At 43.5% G+C, this 19,674-nt stretch overlaps 1 protein-coding gene across 3 annotated transcripts in view; it reads right to left on the bottom strand.

The window, feature by feature from the left end:
* The window catches only part of fam133b (family with sequence similarity 133 member B), a 43,843-nt gene extending 27,253 nt beyond the window's left edge, over window positions 1–16,590 (bottom strand). For all 3 annotated transcript variants that reach the window (XM_038797369.1, XM_038797370.1, XM_038797371.1), the window contains exons 1-3: window positions 16,395–16,590; window positions 5,272–5,369; window positions 400–478 (exon numbers count right to left, since the gene is read on the bottom strand). In XM_038797369.1, coding sequence (XP_038653297.1) covers window positions 400–478; window positions 5,272–5,369; window positions 16,395–16,418 — 201 coding nt within the window. In that variant the 5' untranslated portion in view covers window positions 16,419–16,590. The remainder of the gene's footprint in view (window positions 1–399; window positions 479–5,271; window positions 5,370–16,394) is intronic.
* Window positions 16,591–19,674: the final 3,084 nt, after the last annotated feature.

Raw genomic sequence — 19,674 nt, 5'->3', positions numbered from 1 at the left:
ATAGTATAAAACCCACTGCAATCACTGATTAAAACAAAAAATTCTTTAAAAATCAACTGTCAGAATGAAATGGCAATTATTCTGTGTCAAACAGGTAATATTGTCAGTTAATACCGTAAATGTCATTTGCACTGCCACTTCCAAGTGCAAAAAGTATTTTAATGAGCATTCAGTGCAATGTGCATCTGAGGTACCAAATGTAATGTACAATTGATTGCATACACAGAACAATAAATCCTCTTCGACATTAATCTGTCAGAAAAAAAAAACAAACAGTACAGAGAAATAAAGCACATAATAATCTGAAATTAGAATACATTTACAGTTTGAGCAAAGTGCTTAATTGTGTGTAAGCTACTGGAACTGGATATCTTTTAAAGAAGGTGGAGAAGAACAAACCTCATTCATTTTCTCCTCAAAATCTGCAAGAGTTTTTGAACCTTTTTTCTTTTTCTCAAGTTGCTCTTTTAATTCTTCCCTGGAAGAATACAACACAAGTTCTTAATTTTATATTTTTGGTCATGTACAGATTATGATTCAACAAATATCTCAAAAGAAATGCCAAGGAATATTTAGAGTAAATATTAAAGTACAAAGAACTCCCTTTAAATGTTGCTTCTCCTTTGACGCTATGCCACATTATCCAGTCTCAATACAACCAAATGGAGAAGCAGACGCCCAAGGATTTTAATGGGAGCATAAAAACGTCTGGGGAAACGATGGGTATTTCATACCTTGTCTTTAATTAACATCAAATAGATTAGATATGCAATATGCTTAATCCATTTCTGCTGCAGCAATACAATTCCTTATCATCCAATAAAGCACATAAAAGTCCAAATAGACATATTTATGTATTTCAGTTCAGATTTTTTCCTAAATATTTCAATTATTTTTAGAGTGGATTTGACTTAGATTCTCTTCATCTCCTGGTTAGAAACAAGTGATGACTAACACACTAATTTACTCAAGCTGTCGAACTTGAGTTCAGTTAACTTTTTTTTAAAAGAATCTTTATTGTCACAAGTAGGCTTACATTAACACTGCAATGAAGTTACTGTACAAAGTCCCTAGTCGCCACATCCAGCGCCTGTTCGGGTACACCGAGGGAGAATTCAGAATGTCCAAATTACCGAACAGCATGGACGGAATTCTCCACTCCCCACGTGGCGTTGGAGAATCGTGGGAGGGTCTCGTGACATTTTTTACGCCCCCTTGGCGCCCCCAGCGATTCTCCCCACCCCCACTCGGAAAAATCGCCGCTCACCGTTTTTCACGGAGAATCTCCGAGCCCGATGGGCCGAGCGGCCAGCCCTTCACGTCCGTTTTACCACGGCAGCAACCACACATGGTCGCTGCATTCGTGAAACGGGCGCCAGATGACCGTTTGGGGCATCTAGGGGCCCGATTTAGACGGGAGCACCGCGACTGTGCTCGGGAGGGGACAGGCCCGCGATCGGTGCCCAACGATCGTCGGGCCAGCGTCCAAAACGGACGCACTCTTTCCCCTCTGCTGCCCGGCAAGATCAAGCCGCCACGTCTTGCCGGGCGGCAGAGGAGAAAGACGGCACCGCGCATGCGCGGGTTCGTGCTGTCTGCGCGCTGATGTCATCCACGCATGTGCAGGTTGGAACCGGCAACCCGCGCATACGCAGATAACATTAGAAAAGCGCCGTTCCCGCGTCATTTCTGGCGCGACGAGGTCATGGCTGGGAACGACGGGGGTCCGCTCCTCGCCCCCCGGGTGGGGGTGAATTAGGTGCGGGGAGTGGGCCGAGGCCGTCGTGAAGCTCGGCCGATTTCATGACGGCCATCTCGATTTTTATCGGGAGCGGAGAATACCACCCCATGTCTTTCGGGACTAGTGGAAGGAAACCGAAGCACCCAGAGGAAACCCACGCAGACAAAGGGAGAACATGCAGACACTGCACAGTCAGCGACCCAAGACAGGAACAAACCTGGGACACTGGCACTGTGAAGCAACAGTGCTAACCACTATGCCACCCAACTGCACTGTTGATGAAGTTGTTCCACAACTAGATAAAGATTAGGATTTTCTTTAGCGCCCACTGAAAAGCAACATTTAGATATGCACACTGGGTTACATACAATTCAAAGCAGTGCTAAATTGAAGGGAGGGGAGGTGGCAAAAATAAACTTCTGAATCAAAGCATCATTTAGCTCAAGAGTTAAAATCCAAAACATAAAATAAAGAATGTATTTTAGAATTGCAGCATATTACTCAAGGCAAAGATGTATTATAGTAGCTCTTCAAAATATTAATACACAAGTTTCTTCCAAGTTGAATTAACGTTCTAAGAATTACTTTATTATATTGTTACGAAGCTTCTGTTGATGGTTCAGCAAGCTAATGAATGGAATAGCTCAGCTGCAGAGACTAGAAAGGCTCCTGGTGAAAAATCACACTGGTGCTGGATTAGCTAATAACTGGCCAATTTTAGTAAAATCTGTCTGTGTCCCCAAAGAGAGGGAGAGTGAAACAATTAGTTAGCATCATGATTGCTATCCAATCATCCGTGCAAGTGGAGCATGCTCAAATTTTAAATTTAGATTTGTCATGTGTACAGAGGTACAGTGAAAAGTATTGTTCTGCTTGCAGTCCAGGCAGATAGCTCCATACACGAAAAACATAGGATTTATGACAAATACACGATATTTGTAAATACATAGATATCGGGTGAAGTTTACAGAATTTAGTGCTACAACTGTAGTGAAGATGCGTAGAGAGATCAGTTCAGTCGATAAGAAGGCCTTTCAGGAGTCTGGTAACAGCAGGGAAGAAGCTGTTGTGTGTTCTCAGACCGTTGTATCTTCTGCCCAATGGAAGAGGTTGGAAGAGAGAATAGCCCGGGTGGGAAGGGTCTTTGATTATGCTGCCCATTTTCCCATGGCAGTGGGAGCTGTAGACAGAGTTAATGGATGGGATGCGGGTTTGTGTGATCAACTGGGCTGTGTTCACGACTCTGTAGTTTCCTATGGTCTTGGGCAGAGCAGATGCCATACCAGGTTGTGATACAGCCAGATAGGATGCTTTCTATGCTGCATCTGTAAAAATTGGTCAGAGTCAATGTGGACACACTGAATTTCCTTAGTTTTCGGAAGAAATATATGCGCTGCTGTGCTTTCTTGGTTATAGCGTTGACATGGGTGAAACAGGACAGATTCTTCGTCATGTACACACCTAGGAATTTGAAGCTGTCAACCATCCCCACCTCAGCACCACTGATGCAGGCAGGGATATGTATGACACTTTGTTTCCTGAAGTCGATGACCAGCTCCTTAGTTTTGCTAACATTAAAGGAGAGATTATTGTCATTGCAGCTGATGTCAGCAGATAACAGGACTGGGAAGTACCAGTTGCAGAATGTTAATACATGCAGTAGGGATTCCAAAATAAATAATGACCACATAGCTGAGGTGCTTTAGGGGAACATTTGCATGGAAATATTCTCCATAAAGAGCATTAGAAATGAACATCACTTAAATTTAGCACGCATCGTGGAGACAAAAATCATGCAGTTCATGCATATCAATTTAAGGTGGCCTGAATTGTATAAACTGACTTTTGAAATGAACTAATTCAGGAATTATATAATCTGTATCTGTTCAGTGCAGTAAAAATAATTAGGCCAGATTGTCATTAGATAAAGGGAACTAAGCATATACTATTACTTTTTCTTCAGATGATGGCATTGATGATACTCACAATTCGTCAATTCTATTTTGAAATTGTCAGTTTTCTTGCCAGCTTGGAGGCCTTCAAAGGATTCAGCCTCTATTGGGGTACCAAGTGATGCTAGTTGTGGTGAAATTATATCTGGACTCCCAAGGGTTAACTTGGGGAGGAAACATTAGACAAACTAGGGTTCCATTCTTTGGAATTTAGAAGTGAAAGGGTGACTTGATTGATGCTTTCATGATATTAGATACCGAGAAATACAGACATGGGTCTTGGATCAGCTGTGATCCCGTTGAATGTTGAAAGTCTCAAGGGGCTAAATGGACTTTTTCTGTTCTTGGTGCAAATCCCATAGCAAATAAAGGGGACAAATTAACATTCAAACCACAAGAGCTCTTCAATTGGAAACCAGGACAGAAAAAAAATTGATGGGATTATTCCAATTTTAAAGGTCCCCCAATTTGTTGGCATTACGTTCTTATATTTTCAACAGAAAGGGGTGTACTTTGAACAAAGTCTCCTTAAACTCTAGATCATAAACACCCCAGCATCCGGTCAACTGGAAAGAAATATTTCTGAATACGGTATAATTACGCCAGGTATGACTAATGGGCACGCAATCATGAGATTTCCCCTCCTTCCCCCCTCCAGTTTATAACATGCTGTCCTTCGCGTCCCTTCCATTGATCTACACAAGCCTTCTTTTCAGACATCTGGCATGGATCTTTGGTAAGAGTGTTTCTTCTCAAAATATGCAATCTATACCAGTATTAAAGACTTTTCACAATCTTGATTCCATAGGATTACCCTGACCCCAGTTCTTCTCTCTATATGCACCATGTAAATGGCAATAAGGCAAAAATAGCTGCAAAGTAGTTGCTGCCTTTAAAATATAGGGGGCTGAATTCTCCACCCCGCTGCGGGATGCTCCATTACGCCGGCTGGTCAATAGGGTTTCCCCATTGTGGGGCAGCCCCACGGCATCGGGAAACCCCCGGGCTGCCGGCAAAACCCCGCCGGCAGAGAATCCAGCCCAGGATGCTCAACAAAAAGAATTGAGTCCGAAAAACTGAAACGGTAAATTGGTGGTGCAAATCAGGGGAGTTAATAGCACAAGCTGTCATGGAACAGATGAATAATTCCTACAATCTCTAGGATGTACAGTGTTCCCATGTAGTGTGATGTGGAATTCAAAGTGATATTACTTAGCAAAACTAGATGAAAGTCAACGCATGCACCAATAATGATCAAGCATCCATTTTGTAAAATCAGAAATGCTGCAAGAACCAGAGTCAAATTTGTTATCTTAATTGTTTTATGAATGATACACAAATTTTAAACATACTAATTTGAACATTTACCATTTATTTGCAATTTAAAACTAAAAATGGTTTTGAAATGAAGAGTTTGACAGGTTTGTGAAAAAACTGCTACCCGCATTTATATATTTCTTTGATATCGAAACATCACAAGGTACTCCACAAATTAATCATTCCTCACTGCAAATGAAATAAATTAGCAAAAATCAAATCAACGATATTGCATAAGCAAAATTATTTTCTGTTTCTTACCAAGTAGGTCTTGGTCGACTCAGGTAATCTTGTATCGAAGGTCCTGAAGAAGGAGCAGGGCCTCGAGCTCTTGCAAGAGCTACTGGGTTAACAAAGGCCTAAAAACAGGAGGAATTATTTAGACAATTGGAGCAAGGAATAACAAATAATTATCTTTGCAAACATTAAAATAGTAGAACAAAGGTGTTAGCCTGTTTATCCAAATAGGATGACATCCCTGTTTATTTATCTAATCTATGCTGTGGATTTGGTTTGAAAGACATTTTTATAATCTGCTTATCTCACAGGTTTACCTTCTATAGCAAAAATATTATTGAAGCAACTAATAAAGTTAACAAAGAATATGAATTCCACTGGAAACATTTTTTATTCAGTCTTGGGACGAGGGCAATGCTAGCTAGGTTAGCATTTAGTGTCCATCCCTAATTCCCCTCAAGAAGGTGACGGTGAGCTGCCATCTTGAATTGCTGCAGTCCATGTGCACACTGAGCCGGCGGTGATTCACCTGAGGAAGGAGCAGTGCTCCGAAAGCTCGTGTTTGAATCAAACCTGTTGGACTTTAACCTGGTGTTGTAAGACTTCTTAATGTGCACACTCAAAGTGATGCGAGGGAGGGAGTTCTAAGATTTAAACCAAACAACAATGGTAACCCCCCAGGATGTTGATATCAGATGATTCAATACTGGTAACAGCATTGAATCTCAAAGGATTATGGTTATATTCTCTTTTGTTGGAAGTGGTCATTGTCTGACACTTGTGTGGCGCAAATGTTACTTGTCACTTGTTATTCCAAGCTTGGATATTGTCCTGGTGTTGCTGCAGTTGGACATGAGTGGCTTCAGTATCTGAGTTACAAATGGTGCTGAATATCTCCACTTCTGACCTTATGATGGAAGGAAGGTTATTGATGAAGGAGCTGAAGATGGTTGGGCCGAGGACACTACCCTGAGGAAATTGTGCAGTCATGTCCTGGAATGGAGATGATTGACCTCCAACCAATGCTGTAATGAGGTCAGGAGCAGAGTGGCTCTGGCGGAATCCAAATTGAGCCTCAATGAGCAAGTTATTGCTGAGTAAGTGCCACTTGGTAGTACTCCGGTTCCGACAACACATTCAATGGTCTCCTCATATTGGCGGCCCTACACAAACCCCATCTGATCCCCAGCTACACCCCTGGCAGACATTCCTCCAAGCGCATTGCCAGCACTGTGGCCAAATTCAGTATAGGCTGATAAGACCCACACTCCTCTGGATCCTAATCCGTTTTCAGGATTAGAGGGGTGGAAACCTGCGTCAATGATGTTGGCAACTCTCCCTGGCATAACGAATCATTAAACGTTTCCATTAGATGGGGCCACAGCTCTGTCGCAAATTTCTTATAAAATTCCACTTGGAATCGTCTGGAGACTTCGCAGACTGCAGAGAGCAAACACACCTCAATTACCTACAGCCCCTGCAATTTCCCTTCCTACCACCAAGATGTCTAAACCAGAACTTTTTCACATCACCTGTACAACCTCCTTTCCTAGATCAGAAAGCAGTCCGCCCCGCTAGATCCTTTATTTGCACCATCGCCCTGGAGGCTTACTGCTGTCTCAACTGGTGTGCCTGTAACCTACTGGCCTTCTCCCCATGTTCATAGAATGCCTCTCGCACATGATGCAACTGGCCAATCACTTGCCCCATCAATATCAATTTGAACTTCATCTGGAGCTTCTTCCTCTCCTTCAACAACTCTTCCTTTGTGGTAGCCGAGTACTGCCGGTCCACCGCCAGAACTCCACCCACTTCTCAGTTGTCCACTGAGCGGGCAACGACACCACAGACCCTCAGTCATGTTTTCCCCTCCTGCACCACGCATGTCCTCGGAGTCCAAAGAGAGCTCTTTACTTGACGCACTCCTTGTTTTATAACTTTGACATTCCAACTGGAAGAGGAATTCTAGTTCTTCCACTGTATCACTTTTCCACCTGCACAATATCTGCGAGTGGGCAGAAAGGGTGAAAAAAAGTTTGCAGACAGGAGCCACCTTTTGTGCAACGACTCACTTCATGGCTGCCACCAGAAGTCATTGCCAGAATATTTTCAGGGAGTGAATTACATTGGCTGAAAATTGGCATCTGCGATGCTGGGGCCTCTGGAGGAGGCAGAGATGGATCATCCAATCGGCACTTCTGGCTGAAGATTATTGCAAATGCTCCAGTATTATCTTTTTTACTGATGTGTTGCAACTCCCCAATCATCATGGATGGGGGTATTGGTGGAGCCTCTTGCTTCAGTGAGTTGTTTAATTTCCCCCCACCATTAATGGCTGGATGTGGCATGATCCATTGGTTGTGGGATCACTTTCGGGTAAATGTTCTCATCTTGCCAACTGCGGGAATAGTCATGGGCGGGACAGATAATTTAGTGGACTATTAAAAGGGCTGTTGACTATGGTCGGAATTTCCAGTCCCTGGGCCGGCCGGACCAGAAGATCCCTCCCTTTTTCTATCACTTGCAGCTTATGTTGTTTGCCACACAAGTAGTCCTGTGCTGTAGCTTCACTAGGTTAACACCTCATTTTATGCATGCCTGATGCGGCTCCCTGCATGCTTCATTAACCAGAGTTGATCCACCATCTTGGTGGCAATAGTAGAGTGGGGGGAATGTGCTTGGCCATGACGTTACAGACTGTTGTAAAAGACTTAGGGAATTTGTTTATCCATCTTCTATGATGGTAACTTTCACCAGTGATAATAACAACTTTGGAAACATCTGCATCTAGAATGGCAAGATTCACAAGTGTCCACTTGCTTTAAATTTGTTGTCGCAATTTCAGAAAAATTGATATACACATTCTCACACTTACATAGTCCTGCAATATTAATGGGGCAGTGTGTCGAAAGACAATCCTTTCCACATGCAAATTCAATAAGTCATAATCTCATAATTAGACAGGATATACAGAAAATTGCCATAACTGCTGCAAAACTGACAATTTAATTGTGACTGCATGTTTGAAAGTATTCTTATTATTCATCTTTTTCTGCCATGTATTATGCCGCATGTTATTAAGGCGTTTTTGGTGACTTTTCTCGTTATTGATACATTGTCTATGTTTCTCATCCAAGCAAGAGATTTGGGCGGCACGGTAGCACAGTGGTGAGCACTGCTGCCTCACAGTTCCAGGGTCCCGGGTTCAATTCCGGCCTGGGTGATTTTGTGTGGAGTTTGCACTTTTCCCCTGTGTCTGCGTGGGTTTCCTCCGGGTGGTCCAGTTTCCTCCCACAATCCAAAGATGTGCACGTCAGGTGATTTTGCCATGCTAAATTTCCCCTTAGTGTCTAAACGATGAGGTGGGGTTACAGGGATAGGTTGGAGGTGTGGGGTTAAGCAGGGTGCTCTTTCCAAGGGCTGATGCAGTCTCAATGGGCCAAATGGCCTCCTTCTGCACTGTAAATTTTATGATTGCAAGAGTGCTGAGGATAATTGCCGTATAATGCTCAGGTAGCCTATTGAAGGCGATAGCTGCTCTCTGGAGCCAGAGTGGCCGTGTCCTATCAGGTACACAACATATAGGTGTGACAAGGGGATCAGGGGTTATGGGGAGGAGGCAGGAGAATGGGGATGAGAAAAATATCAGCCATGATTGAATGGTGGAGCAGACTCGATGGGCCAAGTGGCCTAATACTGCTCCTATGTCTTATGGTCTTATAGACATGTAGCTGGGATAGACTTGTGATATAAAAGCAGTTGCGGACTAAATTTCAACATTCACTATTGTGGCACGGTGGGATAGTTGGTGCTGCAGTTCACTCTTTAAAATGCTACACAAAGTCAATGATGACAATACCAAGGCAAGTAAAGTTGCTGTGGAAAAATAAACAGCAAGGCCCCTAACCTGACAGCTGAATCTCTGTATGGTAGCTGTGGGGGCACATATCTTTGTATGTAGTCATCAGCAACAGACTGCAGCCCTAGCCATCCCAGGAGCTTCGCCCTCATAAACCAGTGGATCACAGAGCGGCAGAAGAAACTGCGGTGGTGGTTCAGTGCAAACCACTGCCACAATAATCCATTCACGCAATATGCATCAGTAAATGTAGGCGGGATCAAAGATCAATGGATAAAAGAAAATGATACAGGCATAATGATGCTGGTGTTCATTGTCACAGACCTGCATTCAGGGTGCCCAGAATACAAGCCAATCAGTGCTGGGTTTTTATTTATTTTTTCTTTCATGAGGAATGATGGCAGACTAGCATTATTGCACACTCCTAATTACCCTTGAGCAGGAAATGGTGAGCTGCCTCTTGAACCGCTAAAGTCCACGTGGTGTAGATAAAGCCAGAGCATTTTAGGGAGGGTGTTCATTTTATGATCTGTTGTGAATGCAAATGCTTCTAAACCACTTCAAATGGGTGAGATTATTCAATGTTAAGTGGGTGGAAACATTTGTTTTCTCTTTGCCTTCTATGACCACTGGGACTGTGGACCAATGCATTTGTATCTAATCACAAGACTGACCTCAGTATTCAATACAGTCAGTGTGGACTTCAACCTGTATTGCATAGACTAACAACAGAACATGACCTTGCCGGATTGCATACACAAGCTACTTTCCAATGTAACCCCTTTTTCACTCACCACCACCTTCTCCAGGGTAATCAGAGATGGGAAATAAATGCTGGTTTTGACAGTATCATGAATAAATATATAAAAACAAACCCTTTAAAATTAAGTTGACCCCAGACACCCAAACAGCAATAAGCATAGCAACATTCAGTATCTAATTAAAGTTCATATAGCAATACACTATATAAAAAGTGTGTTTTCAAAGTACTTTGTTAATGTTACTATTTGATGTCCTATTTGTATTTGTACAAGTGAAGCCTACTCAGGTGAAGCTCTTCATACCCCTATACACACTTAATAATCATCAACACTCCCCCCACTATACACAAACCCCTCTTCCTGAACTCACTCCCTGTTCGTCTTGCCGACCCCACCCCCTGTCAAACACTCAGCAACCTGCTCATTTCAACAGCCTTACAACAACAGAGGCACCCTGAGCCCACAAGCCCCTTTTTTGCCAGCACACCACGAGAGAAAACCGGTGACAACTTCACCATAATCAGCTGAGACACGGGCTCCACTGCTCCCTCCTGGGTAGCTAGTTACACTGTGTTAACACAGGTCCCTTAACATGTCAGTTGTGTCCTATTTTGCAAGAATTTGATTCAATGAAGCACTTGTAAGAAAAAACATACCCGTCTGAAATAGCAACAGGGGCAAGTTGTCAAATTAATTTTAGAATAATTAATCTAAACAAGATTGTTCTATTTCCCCAAAAGTACTTTGGTTAATGAACACTTTTCACGATAACTGCATGTTTGATTCTCTCTGCTGATGTTTAAGAAAGATTTTTGCTGCCTTTTTGCAATGGACTATTGCAACATCTTGCATTTAAGCGTAACATCTTACTGAATAAAGAAAAATCTGTGTCTGGCCAAGAATTCAATCAATTTACTGCTCAAGATCAAAACTCATCACCATTCCCATGTTCCCCACAAGTTTAAACATCTCACTCCTTTTTGACTTGACAAATCAATAAATACTGCATAGTGCTGAATCTACCTCACTACCACACGACAGTATACACATACTGCTGCTCCTACCACCCTCCCAGGCCTGCCAAACACAGCTTCTCGCCAGCCCACCTGGGCTTCAGCAGGATTTGGACAGGCTGGGTGAGTGGGCAGATGCAGTATAATGTGAACAGCATAAATGTGAGGTTATCCAATGCGGTAGCAAAAATAGGAAGATAACTTATTATTTGAATGGGTGTAAATTGAGAGTGGTGGATACTCAGCAAGACCTTGGTGCCCTCGTGCATCAGTTGTTGAAAGTAAGCACGGAGGTATAGCAGGCAGTAAGGAAGGCTAATGCGTTGGCTTTTATAGTGAGAAGTTGAGTATAGAAATAGGGATGTTATGGGAGAAAGGAGAATAAAAAAGGGAGAATAAAAATATTTTGAAAAAAAGAAATAGGGATGTTTCATTGCAATTGTATCGGGCATTGGTGAGGCCACACCTGGAGTATTGTGCTCAGTTATGGTATCCTTATCGGAGTAAGGATACTCTTGCTATGGAGGAAGTGCAGAGAAGGTTTACCAGGCTGATTCCTGAGATGGTGGGAGTTGGTTCTGATTATATTCATTGGAGTTTAGAAGAGTGAAAGAGGATCTCATAGAAACATAGACAATTCTAACTGGATTAGACAGGGTAGAAAGAATATTCCTGATGGCTGGGGAGTCCAGAACTAGGTGTCATGGTTTGAGGATAAGAGGTAAACCTTTTGGGACTGAGGTGAGAAGAAATTCTTTCACCCAAGTGGTGAATCTGTGGAATTCACTACCACAAAAAGTAGTTGAGGCAAAAACAGCGTAATTTCAAGAAGGAATTAGATATAGTTCTTGGGGATAAAGAGATGAAGAGATATGGGGATTGGGGGTGTGGGGGAAGGAAGGCAGGATCAGGGTATTGAATTTGATGATCAACCATGCTCATAACGAATGGCGAAGAAAGCTCGAAGAGCCGAATGGCTTTGTTTCCATGCAATCCACAACTCCCTCTGAAATGACCGAGTACACTTCTTCAGGGCAAACACTCCATTAGTCTTTTGATTATCTTTTGTATCGGGCCACATTTGTGAATTGGGCTCCAAAATCACTTTGGATCCTTACTGCTTCTAGTTTTTCCCTATTCTATTCTCGGAAAAGTCTTTAGTTCAAAGGTTGATCTCACACTTACTGACATTAAAATCTTGCTGCCTGGACTTCACCCCTCATGCAACCTATCAATTCTCTTTTTAATTTTATTCACACATCTTTGTGGGGCACCACAAATCATCTCCTTCCAAGTCATCTCCTTCCAATTTAAGTGCATGTGTGTTATTCCCATTTCACCATTTTAATCAACCCACCCAATCTAAATTTCCTTTCAATTTCACAAGCTTAATTTTAACAGTCTGTCATGTGGATCCTCATTGCATGCTTTCTGGAAGACAAAATAAACACTTTTGCCTGAAAAATGTAATTAGGTTAATTGGATGTGACCTATTGATTACAAACCACGTCGACTCTCTTGCATTAGCTGAAACGTCTCAGTCATACTGCTCTTAATTTTATATTCCAATATTTATCCCACATCAGATGCCAGATTAATAGATCTATAATTTCCTGATGTGGAGATGCCAGCGTTGGACTGGGGTGGGCACAGTAAGAAGTCCAGATTAAAGTCCGTACTGCCCAACAGCAAAGGACTCGTCCGGGATGTAGCGAGACACGAATCCTAGATCCCGGTTGAGGCCGTACTCATGGGTGTGGAACTTAGCCATCAGTTTCTGCTCGCGGATTTCCTTTTGAGATAATTATCTCTTCTTCAACCATCCTCGTGGGCAGCAAGTTCTCGGTCGTTACTGCTCATGGGCAGCAAGTTCTTGGTTGTTACTGCTCACTGCCTAGAAAAAAAAGGTTCCCAACACTATCCCCCCACCTCAGATTTCTTCCGCAAACCTTAAAATCACATCCCTGAATCCATGTAAGATCACCCAATGGGAACAACATTTCTTTGCACACAATTTAAATTGGTCTCGATCACTTCTATCAAATCTCCCTTGTACCCTCAAACTCTGGAAGCATTCTGGGAAATCTCCTACGCCCCTTCACGCCCTTCCTAAATATTCCAGTTGTGGCCTGACTAGTTTGCATAACTTCCCTGTTTTTATACTCAGCACTTCCATTTATAAAGCCCAACATCCCAAATACTTTGCTCACAATACGGTCTATACACATGAAGCACACATGCTAATGTATCTCCCCTATTCAAAAAGGGAGAGGGGCAAAAAGTGGTAAACTATAGACCGGTTAGCTTGACCTCTGTGGTGGGAAGTTGCTGGAATCAATCATTAAGGAGAAGATGACTGAATGTTCGGAAAGACAAAGCTCAATCCACCATTGCCAGCATGGTTTTATGAAAAGTAAGTCATGCTTGACAAACTTGCTTGAGTTCTTTGAGGACCTAACCAGCAAGATGGATAATAGGGAACCTGTGGATGTGGCATATCTAGGCTTCCAGAAGCCGTTTGACAAGGTGCCGCATAAAAGATTGATCCAGAAAGGGAGATTGCAGGGTTGGGAGGTAGAATACTAGATTGGATTGAGGATTGGCTGACTGACAGCAAGCAGAGTGTCAGGTTAAATGGGTCCTTCTCTGGTTGGCAAACTATAACTAGTGGGATGCCGCAGGATTCAATCTTCAGACCTGAACTGTTTATAATCAATATAAATGATCTTCATCAGGGACAAGGTGTAGCATACCAAAATTTGCAGATGGTACTAAAATAGGTGGGAAAGTAGCCAGTGAAGAGGAGGTATAGATTTTACAGGCATATATAGATAGGCTAGGAGATGTGGATAAGATATGTGGATAAGTGTGAGGTTATCCATTTTGGCCAACAAATATAGTCAGGCAAATTATCTAACCGGAAAGCAGATTCAAAATGCATTTGGGCAGGGATCTGGGCATCTTTTGCAGAAAATCTGTATGCAGGTACAAAGTGTAATAAGAAAGGCAAATGGAATATTAGTGTTTATTGAAAAAAGACTGGAGTTTGTTGCAATTGTATCGGGTGTTGGTGAGACCACATCTAGACTGTGTCCAGCTTTTGTCTCCTTATTTGAGGAAGGATGTGGTTCAGAGGAGGTTCACCAGATTGATTCCAGGGATGAAGGGGTTGACGTACGAGGAGAGATTAAACAGTATGGCCTTAAAGTCGCTGGAGTTCATAAGAGTGGCACAGTAGCCAGTGGTTAGCGCTGTTGTTTCACAGCGCCAGGGGCGCAGGTTCGATTCCCGGCTTGGGTAACTGTCTGTGCGGAGTTTGCACATTCTCCCCATGTCTGCATGGGTTTCCTCCGGGTGCTCTGGTTTCCTCCCACAAGTCCCGAAAGACGTGTTTGTTAGGTGAATTGGATATTCTGAAGTTTCCCTCAGTGTACCTGAACAGGGGCCGTAGTATGACAACTAGGGGATTTTCATAGTAAGTTCATTGCAGTGTTAATGTAAGCCTACTTGTGACACTAATAAAGATTATTATTAGAAGGAGGAGAGGGGATCTGATCGAGGTATGTAAAATACTAAAAGGGATTGAAGAAGTAAATATTCGGCTAAATATTATCTCCGATGGGACAATCTAGAACAATAAGTGGGCAGCACGGTAGTTAGCATAAATGCTTCACAGCTCCAGGGTCCCAGGTTCAGTTCCGGCTGGGTCACTGTCTGTGCGGAGTCTGCACGTCCTCCCAGTGTGTGCGGGGTTTCCTCCGGGTGCTCCGGTTTCCTCCCACAGTCCAAAGATGTGCGGGTTAGGTGGATTGGCCATGCTAAATTGCCCGTAGTGTCCTAAAAAAAAGGTTAATTTGGGGGGGGGGGGGGTTACTGGTATAGGGTGGATACGTTGGCTTGAGTAGGGTGATCATTGCTCGGCACAACATCGAGGGCCGAAGGGCCTGTTCTGTGCTGTACTGTTCTATATAGGCTGAGAGGCAGCACATTTAAAACTGAGATGAGGGGACACTACTTCTCACAGAGAGTGGCGAATTTATGGAACTCATTGTCCCATAGAGTGGTGGAATCAAGAGTCATTAAATGGTTTCAGAGGCAGATAGATATATTTCTTATATAAAGGGGGTTAAAGGGAGATGGGAACAGGCAGGGAGGTGGTTTTGAGACCAGGAAGAGATCAGCCATGAGTGAATGGCAGAGCAAGCTCAAAGGGCTGAATTGCCGTTTTCTGCTCTTAATTGCTATGTTGCCTATCACCACTCTCTCCACCCTGTCCAGCTGTCACTGCACACTATTTAGAACTGTGGCATTTAGTATATAAATAATTTTGTCAAAATGCATCACTTTATACTTCTTTGTATCAAATTCTGTCACTTCTCAGCCCTTTCTGCAAGTCTATCTGCATCCTGGTGCAGTCAACTGTTATCGTGGCAGATTTTGAAATTTTAATCTACATTCCAATATCCATTTACTTATACACCCGCCCCCCCCCCCCCCCCCCCCCCCACCCACCCCGCAAAAAAAAAAAATCAGCCATCCTAGCAGTGATCCTTGGATCACTATGTATCAGATTGAAAAAGAACCATTTTCTGCTTTCTGTCCTTCTGCCTTTTAAAAAAATTTCACAAAGAGACTGATTCTCCTATTCCATTAGCCTGAGTTTTGTTAAGCAATCTTTAATGTGGCAAATGCTTCCAAAAACCTAAATTGACAACATCCATTGCCCTCATTTGATCAAGCTTTTCTGTTCTTCTTCAAATAATTTAATTAAATTAGACCAACAGTTAGGGCAGCACAGTGGCACAGTGGGATAGCCCTGCTGCCTCATGGCGCCAAGGTCCCAGGTTTGAATCCCAGCTCTGGGTCACTGTCCGTGTGGAGTTTGCACATTCTTCCTGCGTTTGCATGGGTTTCGCCCCAACAACCCAAAGATGTGCAGGCTAAGTGGATTGTCCACGCTAAATTGCCCCTTAATTGAAAAAAATTAATTGGGTACTCTAAATTTTTAAAAAAATTAGACCAACAGTTTTCTTGAATAACTCAAACCTCTAAGCGGCCTGTTATTTTTTTCTGATTGCTTCCAAAACCTTACCAATGACTGATGTTAAACTAAGTGGCCTGCAGTTGCTATCACTGTCCTCCTCTCCCCTTCCCCCTTTCACATTTGTCACTTTCCAGCCCTTTGGCATCTCACATACCACAGGAAGATTGGAAAATTATGGCAAGCCCCTTCATTATCTACGCTCCCACATCCTTTAGCAACTTGGGATGCAAGCCATAAATTAACCAATCAACAAGTTTACCATTTCCCTTTCTGTATTTAGAACATTAGCCTGCGGATCTGTTATTAAAGGGCTCCCATTGCCCTTGGAGGCGGGTTCCAGCAGGGAGCGGCTCCCACAGGGCCAAGCCTGCCCCGTCAGTCAGCTCCAGCTTCACCTGCTTCAGGCCGGTGACCGGGCAGCTCCAGCTCACTGATCCAGGGTTAGGCCCGGGGTGCCAGTACATACTCACCACTCGGTTGTCCCGCTTCCCCATATTTCCTTTACCGCACCGGCTGAGCAGACACCGCTCCCCCTGGATCGATCGAGCCGGCCCTCCCCTCTCAACCGTTGATCCTCGCGCCTGCGCAGCCCAACCACATCGCCTTAAAGGGGAGCCGCCCGGCCCCGGCGCGCCTCCGCGGAACCCGGACGTGACGTCCCGGATACAGGAAATTACGCCACGTTCAGGCTGTGGAGCGAGTTTCCGGCGAGCGGGACATGCGCAGTTCAGGGTGGGACTTGAATTGAAATGAACTCTTTCATGTTCAGTTAGTTTCTCTCTCGCGGGTTTGGAAGCACGAATCACAGTTATCAATATGCCCCAGAAGGTCGAATAACCATTTTGGTGTTGGGATGACATTAACATCACTGAGGAATTAATCATCTCCAGTGTTTAAATTGTAAATTTTGCTGCTAATATTCCCCTGATGAACATTTCCCCAGAAATTATTGCTGTCAAATATATCGGGTATTTCTGTGTTACCAGATGTGGTGAGATCTAAATTGACATTTTTTAAAGGGTGTGTGATGCTGCTGTGCCTTATAAAAAGAAAAAAGTATATAAGTAATGCCGATCACTGGATACGCCAAACCCTTGACAACCAATCGATTGAGGTTTTCAAATGCTATACATCCTCCAGCCTATTCCACCCAAGCAAGGTTCCAAAAATAAATGGCCAAATATTCTGGTCTGCTCATGATGAATGGCCAGGACGTTAAGAGAATGCCTAATGTCTTCAGACACGTCAGAGCAGCCTTCTTGAAGGTCAACCTCGGAAAGCCACTGGCTCGGAAGGGGTACCCGGACGTGCACTTGGGTCTTGCGCGGATCAGCTGGCGGGGGTATTTGCAGACATCAACCTTTCTTTACAACAATCTGAGGTCCCTGCTTCAAAAAGACATCCATCATCCCTGCACCAAAATAAAAGCCAAGCAGCGTGCCTTAATGACTATCGTCCAGTGGCTCTGACATCCATCATCATGAAGTGCTTCGAGAGGTTAGTCATGGTCCGAATCAACTCCAACCTCCTGGATTGCCTTGATCCACTACAGTTCGCCTACCGCTGCAACAGGTCCACAGCAGATGCCATCTCCATGTGCAGATGCACTCTACCCTGGAACACCTAGATAACAAAGACACCTACGTCAGACTCCTATTTATCGACTACAGCTCAGCCTTCAACACCATCATTCCTACGAAACTCATCTCCAAACTCCGTGGCCTTGGCCTCGGCTCCTCCCTCTGTGACTGGATCCTGAACTTTCTAACCCACAGGCCACAATCAGTAAGGATAGGCAACAACACCTCATCCACGATCATTCTCAACACCAGTGCCCCACAAGGCTGTGTCCTCAGCACCCTACTATACTCCTTGTACACCTATGACTGTGGCCAAATTCTCCTCCAACTCGATTTTCAAATTTGCTGATGACACCACAGTAGTAGGTCGAATTTCAAACAATGGCAAGAGACAGAGTGCAGGAATGAGAAAGAGAATCTGGTGAACTGGTGCGATGACAATAATCTCTCCCTCAATTTCAACAAAATGAAGGAAATTGTCATCGACTTCAGGAAGCCTAGAGGAGAACATGCCCCTGTCTCCATCAATGGGAGCCATGATGTGGAGATGCCGGCGTTGGACTGGGGTGAGCACAGTAAGAAGTCTTACAACACCAGGTTAAAGTCCAACAGGTTTGTTTCAAACACGAGCTTTCGGAGCACGGCTCCTCCTTCACCTGAAGAAGGAGCCGTGCTCCGAAAGCTCGTGTTTGAAACAAACCTGTTGGACTTTAACCTGGTGTTGTAAGACTTCTTACTGTCCATCAATGGGAACAAAGTAGAAAGGGTCGGGAGCTTCAAGTTTTTAGGTGTCCAGATCACCAACAACTTGTCCTGGTCCTCCCATGCCGACACTATAGTTAAGAAAGCCCACCAACGACTACTTTCTCAGTAGACTAAGAAAATTTGGCGTGTCACTTACGACTCTCACCAACTTCCACAGATGCACCATAAAAAGCATTCTTTTTGGTTGTATCACAGCTTGGTATGGATCCTGCTCTGCCCAAGACTGCAGGAAATTACAAAAGGTTGTGAATGTAGCCAAATCCATCACGCAAACCAGCCTCCCATCCACTGACTCTGTCTACAATTCCCGCTGCCTCAGAAAGGCAGCCAGCATAATTAAGGATCCCACACACCCCGGACATACTCTCTTCCACCTTCTTCCATCAAGCAAAAGATACCAAAGTTTCAGGTCACGTACCAAGCGACGCAAGAACAGCTTCTTCCCTACTGCCATCAGACTTTTAGATGGACCTACCTCGTATTAAGTTGATCTTTTCTCCACACCTTGCTATAACTGTAACATTATATTCTGCAGTCTCTCCTTCCTTCCTGATGTACGGTATGCATTGTTTGTACAGCATGCAAGAAACAATACTTTTCACTGTACACTAATACATGTGACAATAATAAATCAAATCAAAATCAAATCACTGCCATGGGATCTTTTGCATCCACCTTAGCAGTGTGCTGAAGTTCATAGGGGCTGGTTTAACACAGGGCTAAATTGCTGGCTTTGAAAGCAGACCAAGGTAGGCCAGCAGCACGGTTCAATTTCCGTACCAGCCTCCCCGAACAGGTGCCGGAATGTGGCGACTAGGGGCTTTTCACAGTCACTTCATTTGAAGCCTACTTGTGACAATAAGCGATTTTCATTTCATTTTTCATGTCATAACAAAGCTGGAACCGCAATGTTACTGAACCTAACTGATTAGAATACAAATTACATTTGGATAAAATACCGATAATGAAAGCCATTGTGTTTGTCTTATTTCATTCATCCATAAAAAGGAAGACTATACTTTAACCGTTTCTTAACAGTTCCAGAATTTTACTCAGCAGCTTATTCTATGGACCTTGCGGGTACTTTTACATTTTCAGTTCAATTGTGGTCAGTTTTTGCCCAGTTCTGTGCTTTAGCACATATGCCAACCTGCAAAATTCAAAATCTGGCTGAGACTTTCAAAACAGTTGAGTCCACAAGAAAAGTTGAAAATTCCAGGCACCATTCAACTGAAAACAGCCACCATGGAAATTCTATGACCAAGGCACTGCTTCAAGGTGACAGAATAAGTTGAAATTCTTTTCTTATTACATTGCATCTCAAGGTTTTTATTAGTGGTTGGATCATATTTTGTAGATGACAGGGAATAAATGGGGCATAAACTTCTCATGACTTAAACATGTC

Source organism: Scyliorhinus canicula, chromosome 5 (assembly GCF_902713615.1).
Source record: "Scyliorhinus canicula chromosome 5, sScyCan1.1, whole genome shotgun sequence".
Classification (NCBI taxonomy): domain Eukaryota; kingdom Metazoa; phylum Chordata; class Chondrichthyes; order Carcharhiniformes; family Scyliorhinidae; genus Scyliorhinus; species Scyliorhinus canicula.
This window is presented reverse-complemented; position numbering and strand designations above follow the sequence as displayed.